Raw genomic sequence first — 17537 nt, 5'->3', positions numbered from 1 at the left:
AGAATGACTGTAGTTCCAGACATATCGCTCATCCATCAACCAAGCCATCCTTTCTGTCAGGATCATTTAGAGGACATCTGCCTCCTGGGTACCAGTTTCATCCTCTTCCCATTCCTACATCACTCTGCAGCAAGACACCTTGAGAGACATCCCAGTTACGTGCTGATCCACCATCAGCACTGACATCTCCACGGTGCCCTTGTGGTGCCACCAGAAGGGCCCAAGAGGCCCTCCTGGTCTAAGCTGGCACAGACTTTCACCATGATGCCATGAAATTTCACAAGATGCAGCCTCTGCCATCATTGTTAAGATCCATCCATCACAAGAAGGGGGAGGGGGAGGCTGAAACCTGCTAAGGATTTGGGTTCCGTGTTTGGAAAAACATCCAAACATATAGCCAGGAAGTAGCGGCTTCATCTGTGGAAGCCTTCAAGCAAAGACCGGACGACCCCCTACTGGGGATATAGTAGAAGGGTTTCTTGCGCAGGTACAAGTCTCTTGGATGGCCTCCAAGGTCCCTTTCTCCCCTGAATTTCTATGATTTGTGATTCTGGGATCATATAATTTCTACAGCTTTTGTGGTCAGATTATGCTTAAGAGGCCTCTTAGCTTTTTGCTATGGAGATAGGTTTCAATCCTGACAAAAGAATTATCCTCTCAGGGCCCCTAAGTAGGTGTCATGAGCCAATAGATGGTACAATTTTCTCCCTCAGTCCCCACGATACCAGCCATCTGGACACACTCCTTCCCATTACCTCTGGTTTCATTGACGCCAGCTCATTGAAGGCATCGAGCTGGTGTCTGATCTCTGCCATCTCTGCCATCAACTTTTCCATGTGGACATGGATTTCAGCCAGGACCTCTGTCACGTGGGCTGTGGCCACGGCTTCCTGGAGGTCCACCAGGTGAAGGGCCTTCCGCTCCTCCTCACAGACCTGCCGCCGAACCTTGTCGAATTCTTGCTGGATACAGACCTTCATCTCGCTCCGGCTGACCTGCACATTGCATAGACAAGAGGAAACAAGGAGGTGTGTGAACGTAGGACGAGGGTGCTAGGCAGAACACTAACCCTGCCTCCTTTGCAACACTAAAAATAACAGAGAATCCCCGTCTGCCCATCCAAATAATGAGGTAGATAGGTTTGAAAAAATCAACAATAACAGTCCATCAACATCTCCTACAAGTTCCCATCAGTCTTTTTCAGACATCTCAGAGTCATAGCAATGTTCTGCTAACCGAGAACACCAGAAGACCAAAGAACTATACTGTGATGTCACTGTCACGAAGTCTGCAATCCACCAGAGATCAGTCCCCTGACCAGACACTAAGCATTTATTAAGTGCCTACCATATAGTGCCAGGATACAGAGAAAGGCAGAAGATTGTCTCTGTTCTCCAGAGAAAGGCAGATGATTGTCTCTGTTCTCCAGGAGAGCAGAGTCTAATGGGGGAGAAATCACAAAAACAACTACATGCAAACAAACTACCTACAGGATATTATGGAGATAATGAGTAGAGGGAAGACACTGGCATGACGGGGCAGTTAGGTGGCACAATGGATAGAACATCAGGCTTGGAGTCAGGAAGTCTCATCTTCCTGAGTTCAAATCTGGCTTCAGATACTAGCTGGGTGACCCTGAGCAAGTCACTTCATCCTGATTGCCTCCATTTTCTCATCCGTAAAATAAGCTGGAGAAAGAAGTGGCATTCTAGTGTCTCTCCCAAGAAAACCCCAAAGGAGGCCACAAAGAGTTGGGCATGACTGATATGACTTAACAACAACAACCAGTATGAAGGGAGATCAGGAAAGGCTTCTCCTAGAAGATGGGATATTAGCTGGGTCTTGAAAGAAATCAGGGAAGCCATGAGGTAGACATGGGGAGGGAGTATCCTAGACACTGGGCTAGGCTCTGGGAGTACACAGATCAAAAGAAACGACCTCTGTCCTCTGGGAACTCATGTAATATCATAAAAGACAACACACGCATATATATGTATATTATGCAATATATGCATGTGTTATATGTATATATTATACAATATATGCAACATATACACATAAATACAAGATAATTTTGGGGGACAGATGCTAGCAACAAAGGCACCAAAAAGGTCTCAAATAGAAGGTGAAGCTTACACTAGGGATTATAATAGGTGTAGGTGAGAAAGGAGTATATTCCAGGCATGGGAGACTGACAGCCAGTGAAAAGGTGAAGAGATGGTTGGGAGAGAAATGTGTGAGCAACATAAGGTAAGAAGGCCAGTCTAGCTTAGGTGCCATAGCACAGAATTTCTCAATATGGCTCCACCTTGGACCTGGTCCAAGATCAGTCACCATCAAAGGACTGAATGTTGAAAGAGGCTTTAGAAATAATATAGAAAGGTAGTATGGGCCAGTAGAGAGAGGGCTGGACTTGGCATATGGAAGACCCGGTTCAGATCCTGCCTCTGAAGCTCAACAAGCTTTGTGACCGCATCACTTCACCAAATACATGTTCTTTCTGTTGCATGAACTGGACTAGATAACAGAGACTGGGACCCAAGTCTTCCTGCCTCCCCGTCCAATGCTCTCCCAGCTAAAGTTCACCTATCACTTGCTTCTTGCTACTCCTGACCCTAGACATTCAGGACCATGGACTCTGGCCAACACAGACCAGAAACCTTCCAACCACAGGTGGTCAGTCAGACATCCACTGGCTTTACATGCAAGAAACAGGTGCCATGTCCCTTTAGGACCCCCAACACCAGGCTTCCACTGACCACCTTGGAAGGGGCAGCACCTCTCCAGCTATTTTAAACCTACCTTGCTGAAAATCTTATTAAGTCAGAAGAATGCTCAGCTTCCTCTGAGCAAGAACTGAATAGTTATTGCATAAATTTACACTTCCTAAATAGGAAGAACCACCAGAACGTAATCCAGTTTCTCCAGGTGCTTTTTCATTCAGTTTTAACGAGACCAAAAAGAGAAATTCTTTTAAATAGATATAGGGTTTATGATTAGGTCACCTAATTCTTTGGGCTTCTGCAGGTTGGCCATTCATTTGCATTTTAACCTTGTTTGCATTTTAATCTGCTTTGCCTCATTCAGCCTCAGAGGCTGAAAACTGGTAGGTGAAGAAACAGAAAGGCCCCAGTGAGGGACTCCATTTAGTTACAAAGTATGTGCTGCTGAGATTACCCAAAAAAAAAAAAAGTAAGCTAGCAAAATGAACCCAATAAGACAACTGTGCTATGTTTTGGAAATGTAAAAAGTAGCGGTGGGTAGAATGCTGAATGTGGAGACACAGGGACTGAGCTTGATTCCCAGATCTGCAGCTTACAATTTGTGTGACCTGGGGCAAGTCACTTCATCTCTGGGCCTCAGTTTCCTAATCTGTAAAATAAGAGGGTCGGGCTGGATCGCCTATTAGTCCTTTCAAATCTTGATGTATCATCCTATGACTTCACCATACCTCAGTTTCCTCATTTGTAAAACACAGGATTTAGACGAGATGAACTCTAAGGCTCCTTCTGGCTTTAAATCAAAGATCTTAATAGATGTAAGAGTAAGGTGACCTGATAGAAATTAACAATTAAAAAAGATGACCCATTATCTTCCTTCTCTAAGGGTCTGTGGTGTCCCTTTATGGTTGTGGCTCATCTATAAATCTATGAAGCCATTTCATTAACTGAGGGTTATTTTGAGGGGCTCCCAGACTCATAAGCATCTCACCCGAACAGCTAAAAGTACCAGTAGGTCATATCTCTGTAGCACTCAGGATTCAACCTAATCTAATCAATCTATCGATCAACATTGCCCAAGCACCCGCCACTGTACTAGGCTCTAGGGACACACACAAATACAAAAATGCCCTTCTATGTGTTTCTGGGGGAGAGCTGTGCCTGCTACAAGGTTCTAGAGCTCTCTAGTATAGCAATCTTCCCCCAAAGCTAGGCAGTATCAATTTTAGGTCATCAAGCAAGCAAGGGCTACATCTGGAACATCCTCTTCTGAGCTCTTTCTCATTCTTGGAGGGGCCAGAAGTCTGTGGACCCTCCCTACCTCTCCAAACTTCTGTACTGTAACTCTCCTTCATGTTCTCTCTGCTTCATCCACGCAGACCTCCTGGGACCTGACTGTCTCCCAACTCTCTTCAAGGACTTTATATTCTATTACAGTGACACAAATATGACCATCTGAGTAGGTGCACGGTGATCTGAAGAGACTCATGGTGCCAACAGAGGGCACATTCACATAGCGGGTGAACACCAAAGCTGAGCCTTGAAAGAAGACTGAGAATTCTAGGAGACGGAAATGTCCAGGGAATGCATCCCAAGCAAGGGGCCAGTCTATGTCAACAGACAGAGCAAAGGACTTCATAAATATTATCTCATGTTGTCCTCACAATAACTTTGAGTAGCAGATATTATTTTTATTATTTCTATTTTGCAGTTGAGGAAATCAAAGTAGATAGAGGTAAAGTGACTCCTACTAAGCGTCTGAAGGTGAATTTGAAATCAGGTCTTTCTGAATCCAGGTCTGGTCCCACAGCTCATAAGCATCTGAGGCTAGATTTGATCTCAGGTCTTCCTAGACCCTCAGGTCTAGGATTCTGTCTCCTACACCACCTAGCTGCCTCTTAGAGCACAGGATACAAGATAAGGAAGAACTGAATTCAAATCCAGCCTCAGATGTTTACTAGCTGTGTGATCCCAGAGAAGTCATTTAAAGTCTGCCTCAGTTTCCTCATCTGTAAAACATGGTTGTCATGAAGAGTAAATGATATAATAATTGAGAAGTGCTTAGCACAGTGCCTGAGACCTAGTAAGCTATATATAAATGTTAGCTATTATTCCTGGGTGCCTACCATTCATCTATCCCAGGACCAAATTTAAAACTAAATTCACTCTCATGACTGTATATCTGGCCACTTCTGAATTATTTCTCCCTGCCTGTTTAGCAGCCCCGCTCCATCTCCTGAGGCAAGGCTTCTTTAGGGGAAGAGGCTCTGCAGCAACAGAAGCCTTCATCCCTGGCAAGTCATCCTCACTACGCCTGTCAGATGTGGGAAAATGGGTTAGGTAATACACAGAGACTGGCCTAGAAGAGGTCTAGGGATCAGGAAAGTGGAGTGTGCATTCATTAAGTCCACTTGGCCTCAGGCTACACGGTTGAGGCGAGGTGAGAGCTGGGGAGAGGACTGGGCTGTGAGATGAATTTCCTGGAGTGCTAGGAAGAGGCGGAGAGGGTCTGGCCATGATATTGAGTGCACAGAATGTGATTGCAAGAAAGTGAGAAATCGGGGGAATGAGAGCTTTGGAAAGTCTAAATTGTGCCTGTCTCCATCCTTATTCCAGACCATTTAGGGTTATTTATAAGGGCATGGAGAGAAGAAATAGTGAAGAGGAATGATGGCATATAGACGGAACCAAGGCCTGGTGTCTTGGAATAAGCATCAGATGGGGAATCAGAAACCCGGGTTCAAATCCTGGCAGCTCTGATGCCAACAAGGTGACTACGGGCAAGGCAATTAACCTCTGGGCCTTAGTGTCTCCATATGTAAAACGAAGCAAATAATCTTTGTGCTTTTTGTTTTAATTGTTCTATTTGGTACAATGTGAAAGAGTTCTGGCCCTGGAGCAAGAAGACCTGAGTTCAGATCCCAGCTTTGCTCCTTGCTAGTTGTGCGACCTTATCAGCATGGGTTTCCCTGGGCCTCAGGGTCCTCATCTGTGAAATGAAGGGGTGGGACAGGGTGATATCTGAAGTCTTTCTCTCTATCTCCCTCCCTCCTCTCCTCTCGTTTCTCTCTCTCTCTCTCCTTCCTCAAATTGGCCAAAATGACAAAAGACAGGGGTAGTTAACGTTGGAAGGACTGGACAAAGATGGGCGCACTAAAGCAATGTTTACAGAATTGTGGATTAGTACAGCCATTTTGGTGGCTAATCTGTCCATACCCTTTGACCCAGAGATACTACTGCCAGGCGTATACCCCGAAGGGAGTCACTGACCAAAAGGAAGGTCCCCATATACATTGAAATATTTATAGCAGTATTTTTTGTGCAGTTATGAATGGAATGGGATATTACTGTGCTATAAGAAACAGTAAATATAATGGATATTGCAAAGACTTGCACGAACTAATGTAGATAGAAGTGAGAGGAACCAAGAAAACAACATACGCAGAGACTAAGGTGATATAAATGCAAAGAACAGCCACCTCAAAGCTACTGAATGTTAATGCTGTGAAATCACAAAGCTTGGCCCCAAGGAAGAGAGATGAGAGGACACCTCCAACTCTTGCTTTGCAGAGGTGAGGAATCTCTGAGTGAGAGATTTATCTGATGCTTTGGTTGGTCTTACTGATATTTTCTCTTCCTTTTATTCCTTTCTAAAAATATCCTCTGTTATATTTGAATAGTTCTCTGGGAAGGGAGAGGGGAAGAGGTAAAGGAGGAAATTTGGGGGAGGTAAAAGATGTCAACAAAACTTATTTTGAAAAACAAAATAACTGGAGATGGTGGAATAGAGAAGCACTTGGCTGATCTCTCCCAACATTCCCTTTCAGACAACTTTAAAATAATGTCTCAAATCAATTCCTGGAGGGACAGAGCCAACAACAGGTCAGAACAAGATGTCCTTCCATCCCAAGACAACATAAGAGATTGGAAAGAGAGATCTGTGACAGGGAGGCTGGCCTGGAGCCCTTATGGATGGAACACCAGTGGTGGGACTAGGTGGGGGTAACAGAAACAGCAGCAGCTTTGGGAGCTCTGAACCCAGAGATGGCGAAGGGACCAGAAAGAGATTACAGAGGACCCCTGTGCTAGCACCCGACATAGGACCAGACGCTATTTGGCAAATCCATTACCTATTTTCACTTCCGGGTCAAAGTTCAAGGGTGGGGAGGAGCACTTTCTATCAAGAGGGAGAGTATCACTGAGGGGGCAGTATCACTGCTGGTCCCAAAGGATCAGGGGACCCTAGGAACAGTATCAATTGCAATTCTAAAGGATCAGGGACCCTTCTGGGTAAGAAACAGATCACAACACCTTGGAAGCACTGAAAACTTCCAAACCACTAGAACCAGCTCTGAAAACAGTAGTTTGGAAAAAAACCTGAAGCTTGAGAGAGTACCCCTTCCAGAAACAGGGCCCAACTTTAATACTAAGTTTAAAATCAGATAGAGGGTGGAGAAATGAGCAAACAACAAGAAAAAGAACCTGAACATAGTAAGCTACTATGATGACAAGAAAGATCAAGATACACACTCAGGAGACACAGAATTCAAAATGGCTACAAGCAAAACCTCAAAGAAAAATGTGGATTGGATACAAGCCCCCCCAAAAATTCCTGGAAGACCTAAAAAAATTATTTCAAAATCAAATAAGTGTGATAGATGAAAATTAGGTAAAGATATGAGAGCAAAGGAAGAAAATTATGAAAAGACAATAAACAACTTGCTAAGAGGCACAAAAAATACTTAAGAAAATTATACTATAAAAAAAATTGGCCAAGTGCAAAAAGAGGCATAAAACTTTACTGATAAAAATAACTCCTTGAAAAGCAGAATTGGCCAAGTGAAAAAAGAGGTATACAAGCTCACTGAAGAAAAAAATTTCTTAAAAATTAAAATTAGGCAACTAGAAGCTAATGACTTCATGAGACATCAATAAAAAATAAAACAAAGTCAAAAGAATAAAAAATAGAAGAAAATGTGAAATGTCTCATTGGAAAAAACAATTGACCTGGAAAATAGATTGAGAAGAGGTAATTTAAGGATTATTGTACTACCTGAAAGTCATGATCAAAGAAAGAGCCTAGATATTATATTTCAACAAATTACCAGAGAAAATTACTCCAATATCTTAGAACAAGAAGGTAAAATAGACATGGAAAGAATCCACCAATCACTACTTGAAAGACATCACAAATGAAATCTCCCAGAAATATTATAGCCAATTTCTAGAGCTCCCAAAGCCAAAGAGAAAATACTTCAAGTAGCCAGAAAGGAACCATTCAAATATTGTGGAACCACAGGCAGGATTACACAAGATTTAACAGCTACCTACCACACTAAATGAGTGAAGTGCTTAGAACAGGATATTCCAGAAGGCAAAGGAGCTGGGATTATGACCAAGAATAAACAACCCAGCAAAATAGAGTATAATATTTCAAGGGAAAAAATGGATATTTAATGAAAAGAGGATTTTCAAGCATTCCTGATGAAAAGACCAGAGCTGAATAGAAATTTTGACTTTCAAATACAAGACTCAAGAGAAGCATAAAAAGGTAAACATGAAAGAGAAATCACAGGCACTCAATAAGGTTAAACTGCTTACCCTTCTATATGGGAAGATACACATTTAACTTCCAAGCACTTTATTAGGGCAGTTAGAAGGATTCTACATAGAAAAAAAGTGCAGAACTGAGTCGATTATGTAGGGATGATATAAAAAATGGATAGGCAAAAAAGAGGGATGCCCTGAGACAAGAGGGAAGAGAGAGGAAGACTGGGGAAAATTATCTCACATAAGGAGTCACAAAAGGAAAAATTTTTACAATGTAAGGGAAAATGGGAGGGCAGGCATCACTTGAACATCACTCACATCTAAATCAGTTCAAAGAGGGAGATATATGTGTGTATGTATATATGTGTGTGTGTGTATATATATGTATATATATGTGTATATCATGCAATCCTTATACACATACACACATACACAATTGGTAATAGAAATCTATCTTACTCAACAGGGAAGTAGGAAGGGAAGGGGATGAGATGAAGTCAGGTGGTGATAAAAGGTGGGGTGGATAAAAGAAGGCAGTGATCAGAAGCAAAACAGACTTTAGAGGAGGGACAGGGTGGAGAGAGACAGAGACAGAGAGAGAGAGAGAGAGAGAGAGAGAGAGAAAGAGAGAGAGAGAGAGAGGGAGAGAGAAGAGAGATTACCAATCATAACTGTGAAAGTGAATGGGATGTGCTCACCAATAAAACAGAGGTGGATAACAGAATAGATTAGAAGCTAGAATCTAACAATATGCTGTTTACAAGAAACATATTTGAAACATCATGACACAAATAGAGTTAAAATAAGGAGCTATGAAATTATTTTTAAGAGCTAGAAATAATAATAACAAAATTCATCAGAACAAAAAGTCAAGAATATCAAAGGAATTAATGAAAAAAAATATCAAGGAAGGTGGCCTAGCAGTACCAGATCTCAAACTGTATTACAAAGCATTGATTTTCAAAACAATCTGGTACTGACTAAGAAATAGAGTGGTGGATCAGTGGAATAGATTATTTACTCAGTGACCATAGTAATCTGGTGTTGGACAAACCTAAAGATTTAAGATTTGGGGGTAAGAACTCACCATTTGACAAGATTTTTTGGGAAAACTGAAAAGCAGTTAGGCAAAAACTAGGCATAGACCAATGTCCCATACCACATGCCAAGACAAAGCCAAAATGCTATTTAGACATAAAAGGTGATATCATAAATAAATTAAGGGAGCATGGAAAAGTGTACCTGTCAGCTATATGGGTAAGGGAAGAGTTATGACCAAACCAGAGATACAGAGGATCATTGGGAAGTGAAATGAATAATTCTGATTACATGAAATAAAAAAAAAAACTTTTGCACAAACAAAACTAATACAGCCAAAATTAGAAGGAAGACGGGAAACTGGGGGAATTTTTTTACAGGAAGTTTCACTGATAAAAGGCCTAATTTCTCAGATATACAGGAACTGAATCAAGTTTAGAAAAATAAGAACCATTACCTAGTTGATACATGGTCAAAGGATATGAGCAAGAAGTTTTCAGAAGAAGAAATCAAAATTTTTATTAGTTGCATGTAAAAAATGCTCTAAATCACTACTGATTAGAAAAAATGAAAATTAAAGCAACTCTGAAGTACCATTTCACACCTATCAGACTGGCTAACATGATAGAAATGTAAAATGACAAATGCTAGAGGAGATGTAGAAATATTGGGACACTAATGCACTGTTGGTGGAATTGTGAACTAGTCCAACCATTCTAAAGAACAATTCAGAACTGCACCCAAAATGCTGTAAACTGTGCATACCCTTTGACCCAGCAATATCACTATAAGGTCCATAGACCAAAGAGATCAAAGAAAACAGGAAAAGACCTATTCGCACAAAAAATATTTATAGTAGTTCTTCTTTTGGTGGCAAAGAATTGAAAATCAAGGGGATGCCCATCAACTGGGAAATGGCAGAACAAGTTCTGGTATATGGTTATGATGGAATACTATAGTGTTGTAAAAAATAATGAGCAGGATGGTTTCAGAAAAGTCTAGGAAGACTTATATGAACTGATGCAAAATGAAGTGAGCAGAACTAGGAGATCATTGTACACGGTAACAGCATCATTATAAGGATCATCAACTGTGAAAGACTTATCTACTTTGATCAAGAAAATGAGCCAAGAGAATTTCATGATGAAAAATGCTATTCACCTCCAGGGAAAGAACTGATTGATGCAGATTGAAGCATTTTTTTTTACTTTCTCTATTTTTCGTTTTTGTCTGTTATCTTTTGCAACATGGCTAATATGGAAATATATTTTACGTGACATCAAAGGTAGAATCAATATCAAATTGCTTGCCTTCTCAAGGAAGAGGAAAGGGTGGGAGGGAGGGAGAGAATTGAGAATTCAAAATGTTGAGAAATGAATGTTAAAACTTTTACATGTAATTGGGAAATATTTAACAAAATAAAAGTTTATGAAAAATAAAAACAGCTGTGCAGAAGCAGGAATTGTTTTAAAAGATAGTGAGATCCCCATGACTAGAAGTCTAAACATGTTGGATGAAGGACCACTGGTAAGGAAATCCTCTTTGGGTATGGATTAATCAATCGATCTCTCCCAACTCTAAAGAGTCTAAGATTCTCTGACTCCCAGTCTATCTACAGAATCTCCTTTTCCACTCTCCAAGCTTTTAAAAGCAGAGAGATAATTTAGTGAGTAGAACACTGGATTTGGAGCCAGGAAGACCTGAGTTCAATTTCTGCTTACTGGGGAGCAAAGAACTAGCATTTACATAGAACCTACTATGTGCCAAGCACTATGTTAGGTGCTTTGCAAATATTCCCTCATTTGATCCTCGCAATAACCCTGTGAGATAGGTGCTATCACTATCCACATTTTACAGTTGAAGAAACTGAGTTAGACAGAGGTTAAGTGACTTGCCCAGGGCCACAGAGCTAGTAAGTATCTGAGACTAGATTTGAACTCAGGTCTTCTTGACTCCAGTCCCAAGCACTCTGCCCACTGCACTCATTAGTTCTGTGCTCCTGGGAAGGTCACTTCACCACTCTGCCTCAGTTTCCTCATCTGTAAAATAGGGATAATAAGGACATCTACCTCACAAGCTTGTTTGAAGATCAACTAAGATAATATTTGTAAAATGTTCTCTTTATAAATGTCAGTTATTATTATTATTATTACAGAAGCAGAGAGGGTAGAGAAATTGGGGAAAAAGGAAAATGAAAAGGAAAAGAAAGATCATCTATAAAATGAGGTCATTGGACTAGTTGATCCCCGAGGTCTCTCCCACCCCTAAATCTATGCTCCTAAGAAGCCCAAGGTGGGGCAAGGAGGTAGATGTAACAAACTATTTTGAATATTTCTTTAAAAATGGAGGCCTGTCATCATGACGTTTGTGTAACAAGGTAAAAAAATATCCTGCCATGAAATAAGACCTCTTAATGCACCCTCCCCGCTCACGCCATGCGTGACCACCCCAACCTGACCCTCAGAGATCCATCCGCCCAGGGCAGGTGACCTCCATGGTGAAGAAATGAGGGGTGAGAAAGTGTTAAGTGTTATTAACGTCCCTGCAAATTCCGTATCAGATGGAGAACTGTGATTTGTGTTTATTTTTAAAAGGCCCTTTTATTTTTAGTGTGACAATTTCAGGGCTGTTATGTTTTATAGCGATGATTTATCAGAGGCTATATACCCTTGAAATAAATTAAACATCGTTTCTTAGTAGGAAAATGTCTCAACAGAGAGAATTTTAGCTTACAGAAGAACTCTTCAGAATGTCTCAAAAAGCCTTCTAGCTTTGCATGAACTGGCAATGAAGGGGACAAGCAGAACTGGGAGATCGATTTATAGGGTGGTGTTCCTGGTATTGTATGATGTGATAATATAATATAATATAATATAATATAATATAATATAATATAATATAATATAATATAATATAATGTAATGTAATATAATATAATGTAATATAATATAATGTAATGTAATATAATATAATGTAATGTAATGTAATATAATATAATATAATATAATATAATATAATATAATATAATATAATATAATATAATATAATATAATATAATGTAATGTAATGTAATATAATATAATGCAATGTAATGTAATATAATATAATATAATATAATGTAATATAATATAATATAATGTAATGTAATGTAATATAATATAATATAATGTAATATAATATAATATAATATAATATAATATAATATAATATAATATAATATAATATAATATAATGTAATGTAATGTAATGTAATATAATATAATATAATGTAATATAATGTAATGTAATGTAATGTAATATAATATAATATAATATAATATAATATAATATAATATAATATAATATAATGTAATATAATGTAATGTAATGTAATATAATATAATATAATATAATGTAATATAATGTAATGTAATGTAATATAATGTAATATAATATAATATAATGTAATATAATGTAATGCAACGTAATGTAATATGATATAATATGATACAATATGATATGAGATGATATGACATTACATGATATGACGTGATGTGATGTGATATAATATGATATATAATATAATATAAAAGTTGGACATGACTGAAACAACTGAACAACAAAAAATAATGTAATATAGCAACATAATATAATAACATATAAATGATATACAATAATATAAAGGAAAACAGCTGAAAGACTCCAGAATTCCGATCAATATAGAGACTATTCATAACTTCCAAGGACTCACGGTGAAGCAAGCTTGCTCCTTGTCACAAAGGTGGTGGACTACAGAGGCAGAACAAGGCATATGTTGAAAAATAAGAGTGGTGGAAGAAAGAGATAAGAACATCGATAAAGCATCTTAAAAAATCCTCAGTGTTCCAAGTGACTAAAATTGGAGATGAAAATAAAAAGTAAAGGATCACCTATTTAACTAGACCCGCCCCCCTCCCCCCCCCCCCCCGGCCACACACACACAAGTGTGAATAGTTAAGCCAACATCACACTTGGTAAAGGTGATGACCAGTCACACCAGAGCCTGTGAAAAAAGATGCTTTGTATGCTTTTTTAATACTTTATTTTGTACCTGCTGCTAAGCTCGTAGATGAGTATTTCAACAGAAAACTTTGAAGGATATCAAGACAAGGAGGAAAAAGAATTGAGGGGAGAGAAACTGGTGCCATCATCCTCACATACCTTCCTCTTGGCCTTGTTCTTTATTGAGGGTGAAGGGATCTCAAAGCCAGGAGGGGCCTTGGCCTCCATCCACTTCAATCCATTCCTGAACAAGTCCTTTTACAATATACCTGATGATGGGTCACGCAGGTTGTTTATGAAGACCTCTAATGATGTTTATGACTTTCTAAAGCTGCATATTTCACTTTGGGGTGTCTCTTATTTTGGAGAAACCAATCTATGCTTCTCTGGAACTTCATTGCTCCTGATTCTGCCCTCTTGGGTCTAGTCTCTTTTCCATGTGATGACCCTTCAAACACTTGAGGACAGTTATTACCTATCTACTAAGTCTCCTCTTGTCCAGGTTAAATATCGCAAATTCACAGAATCTGTGACTTAGAAGGGACCTAGCTTGCCATTTAATTCAACCCGGTTAGTCAACAGGCATTTATTAAGGTAAATTTTTTATAGTCCCCTGGCACACAGTGTGCTTAATGAGAAAGAATCCTCTCTACAACATGTCCAGAAGGGACCCACTTCCTTGCAAGGAAGCCAATTTTACTTTTGGAGAATTAGAACAAAGGGAAGCTGTCTCCCTTACACCAGACCTACTTTTGAATCTTTCCAATTTCTGTCCACTCCTTGTCAGTACAAATTAGTAAAAATAGTCTCATGTGTTCTAATAGGAAGGGGTCAAAATGAACTTGGAGCAGTCCCATAAATGTGTTTCTGAGACCCACCTTCATCAGGTTAGCAGCAGAGGGCTTAGGAGGTTCCAAGGAGATGGAAGGATGAGGTGAGGTCAAGTTGGGTCCCTGGAAAGGACAGTAAGGATCACAATGGCTACATAGCCATTGTTTTATCTCCACTTTTTCTCATTTTCCCTGGTGAATTCCCAGAGGACATTCTTTCCTTCGTCCTCTCCACCCGCTGCTCCTGACTCTTTAGACTCCTTTCTTCTTTCTCAGACAGCTAGAAAGTGGATTTCTTGATTTTCAAAGGAATGTTTCATCTCCACTTTTTCTCATTTTCCATCATGAAATCCCAGAGGACATTCTTTCCTTTATCCTCTCCATCCTCTGCTCCTGACTCTCTGGATTTCTTTCCCCACCTTTCCTCAGCAGCTGCATCCCCTTGAAAGATCACCTTGCCCCTCTGGCACATTTCTGTAGGACCTCAGAGGCCATCTAGTCCAATTATCTCATTTTATAGATGAGAAAAAGTGAGGTGCTTTGCTCACAGTTAAGTAGGTAGTCAACCACTACCATAATGCCACCAAAACTGAATTGATCTAAATCCACCTCTTACTTCCATCTACTATCCTGAAAGCCACTACTATGACTTTTGGGGATCATTTGGGGTTCTCTTTGTTCTGCTCTAGGGTCTCCAAGATTTTTGAGGGCCACTGTGCTAGGCCTATGTGCTCCCCTTCTTCCAGCTCCACCTCCAAATCCACTTACTTTGGATCATAGATTTAGACTTGAAATAACTCTTAGAGACAATCTAGTCCAGTCCCCTCATTTCTGGAATGAGGGAAACTGAGACCCAGCAGGTGAAAAAGGCCACTCATCTGGGTCCATATTCTAATCCTCTGGAGCGAATGTAAGCTCTTTGAAGTCATTCTTGTCCTTATGTGCCCAGGGTCTAAAGCAGTGCCTGGCACACAGAAAGCACATCATAAACAGTTGTTGAATTCAATGGCGTGAAATGAAAGAGGGAATGTACAATGCGGGGAAGCAAGATAGAGACATTACCAAATTGTACCACACGAGGGCTGGATGATTCAGAACTCAAAGGGATCTTCCAAGCCTTTACAGATAAGGAAGGGGGTGGGGGGATGAGTGATGTGTCCCAGGTTAAACAAGTAGTCAGTCACTGGCAGAACCAATGCCACCATATTGCTTCCTCAGGGGATGCAGTAGTTAGAGTTCATTGAATCCAACCCCTTCATTTTGAAGCAGACAGGAACTAAGTGGCTTCCCCATGGTCACAAAGATAGTAAGTATATGAGGCAGGATTTGAAACCAATCTTTTTGACTTCAAATCTAATGCTTTATCCACTAGCCTAACTCACCTTTTCATTTTGCAGATGAGTCTCAGAAACATGAAGGAGCTCGGTCAAGGTCACTCAGCCAGTTAGGAGGTAATGGAAGAACTGGGACACCAGGAAGACACAAAACTTGACCTCTGGGGTGGGCTGGGCCACTGTAATCCATCCCCTTCCTTCCTACCTACTCCAGAGTCCTCTAATCCAATAGATTTTAATCTCAGAATCCCCTTGGTGAATGTGCCACCCACCGCTATTTCTTCACCACTCCCAAACAGGCCTTGGAAGGATGGATTTGCATTTAAAGAGTTAAATCTCTTTCCCTTGTTTTCCTTCGCTTCTTGTATTTAACAGTTCCAAGCCTAGCCAAACTCGAGGGGCTCTCCAATGAGCACTTTAGACATACATAATTAAGCACATAAAACCCTGAATTAAGAGCACGCACTCCAGAACAGCACACCTCACTCACACTGTGATTCCTCTCCCTGGGCTAGGTGCCATTAACCCCGGTCTCATTCCTGTTCCGGATTAGGCCGAGGCTACAATAGTTAACAAGAGTACAAAGGCCTGGAAACGGCGAGGTCTGAGGAGGAATCATGTTCACGATGAGCTCTTGGGGTGAATCAGAGGATACTGGGCAGGAGGAAAGCAAGGCCATAGGAAGCCGCACATCAGGAGTGCAACCAGACTCTTCACTTCAGAAAGGCCGATCCCATTAGTCAGACATCACTTTGGAGCAACCTGCCCCCAAGATGAGCTCAGAGCCAAAGGATGAGGGGGCGGGGGTGGGGGGGTGGAACTGAAAGAATCCAGTTACAAAGGAGATCCGGGGCCAAGCATCTCATTCTCAGCTCAGATGAGCAGGCCACTGTTCAGAGAAAGAAGAGCCATAAAGGGAATTTTTTTCTTTCAAGATGCTTCAAGATGTCCTCACTTCCACAAGCAGGGGCCCCAATGGCTCAGACTCTAGAATCCTTTCTAAAGTCCTCCTCCTTGACACACTCAGATGGGGAGGGTCTACTAGAAAGGAGAGGAATTTTCTTGATGGCTGAACCAGGAGTTTCCTGGTTCATTAAAGGATTGGACAATCTGGCTTTGTACTCATTTGGTTAAAAAAAAGAACCCACAACCCAACCAATCTCAGGAAACAGCTGTCTGGAAGCTTAGCAGGTGTGAACACTAACTTTGACCCTGTCACCTACTTTCTAGGAGGTGTTGGAAAGATTCCTGGCCATCCAAGTGCATAGGGGTGTTTGCCTCAGCTTGTGGAATGGGGACACGGTTGGAGGACCCATCAGCTATTTGGGATTAAAAGCTTGACTTCCTCATCTTCCTCTATGGACCCCAGCCAAGTTCCCTCACTTTTCATTAGCTATCCTACATGCCAGCTTGTATTTGAATCACAGCATCAAAGTATTTCTATCTCAGCTAAAACAGATGACTGAGACCACCAATTACTTAGCCTGGGCTGTGGAGACCTGTCTTTTACTTTATTAAGTATCTACATATGTTGTTTTTATTATGTGCCTACATGTGTTGTCTTTTCTGATTAGATCCTTGAGAGCAAGAACGGTTTAACTTTATTTATTTATATTTCTACTGCTTATCACAGTGCTTGGCACATAATAAGCATTTAACACATGCTTTTTAATTCATTCACAGTGTCCTGGATTCTGCTGTATATAGAGACTTGTCAAGTCAAATCAATAAGCATTTGTTACATACTTACTATGGCACCATGCTAATTGCTGGAAACATAAGTGAAAAAAAACCCCTGAAAGTTAGTGCTTGCCCTCAAGGAGCTTATGGGGGGGGGGAGACAACACATTAAAGAGAATCTGGCAAAGAGAGAGAGACGTGCTACTCATGAAGGCAGCATGGTGGAGAAAGAGGTCCAGAGAGGTGGGAGTGGAATGAAGACGTGAACGAGACTGGCCTGGGCTCTTTCCTTAAAATGGAGGCCCCAGGAGGAACTGACCATTCAGAAGAAGGGGCCAGAGGGGCAAGGTGATCTTTCAAGGAGA

The 17537-nt window shown here is 40.6% G+C and overlaps 1 protein-coding gene across 1 annotated transcript in view; it reads right to left on the bottom strand.

Annotated features, from left to right (window-relative positions):
* TRIM44 (tripartite motif containing 44) overlaps positions 1–17537 on the bottom strand; it is a 166474-nt gene that overhangs the window by 102279 nt on the left and 46658 nt on the right. Inside the window, exon 3 of the mRNA XM_036764090.1 lies at positions 756–995. Within this exon, the coding sequence (XP_036619985.1) occupies positions 756–995 (240 nt within the window). The remainder of the gene's footprint in view (positions 1–755; positions 996–17537) is intronic.

Source organism: Trichosurus vulpecula, chromosome 6 (genome assembly GCF_011100635.1).
Source record: "Trichosurus vulpecula isolate mTriVul1 chromosome 6, mTriVul1.pri, whole genome shotgun sequence".
NCBI classification, from domain to species: domain Eukaryota; kingdom Metazoa; phylum Chordata; class Mammalia; order Diprotodontia; family Phalangeridae; genus Trichosurus; species Trichosurus vulpecula.
Note: the sequence above shows the minus strand (reverse complement) of the source record. Positions and strands in the feature narration are given on the sequence as shown.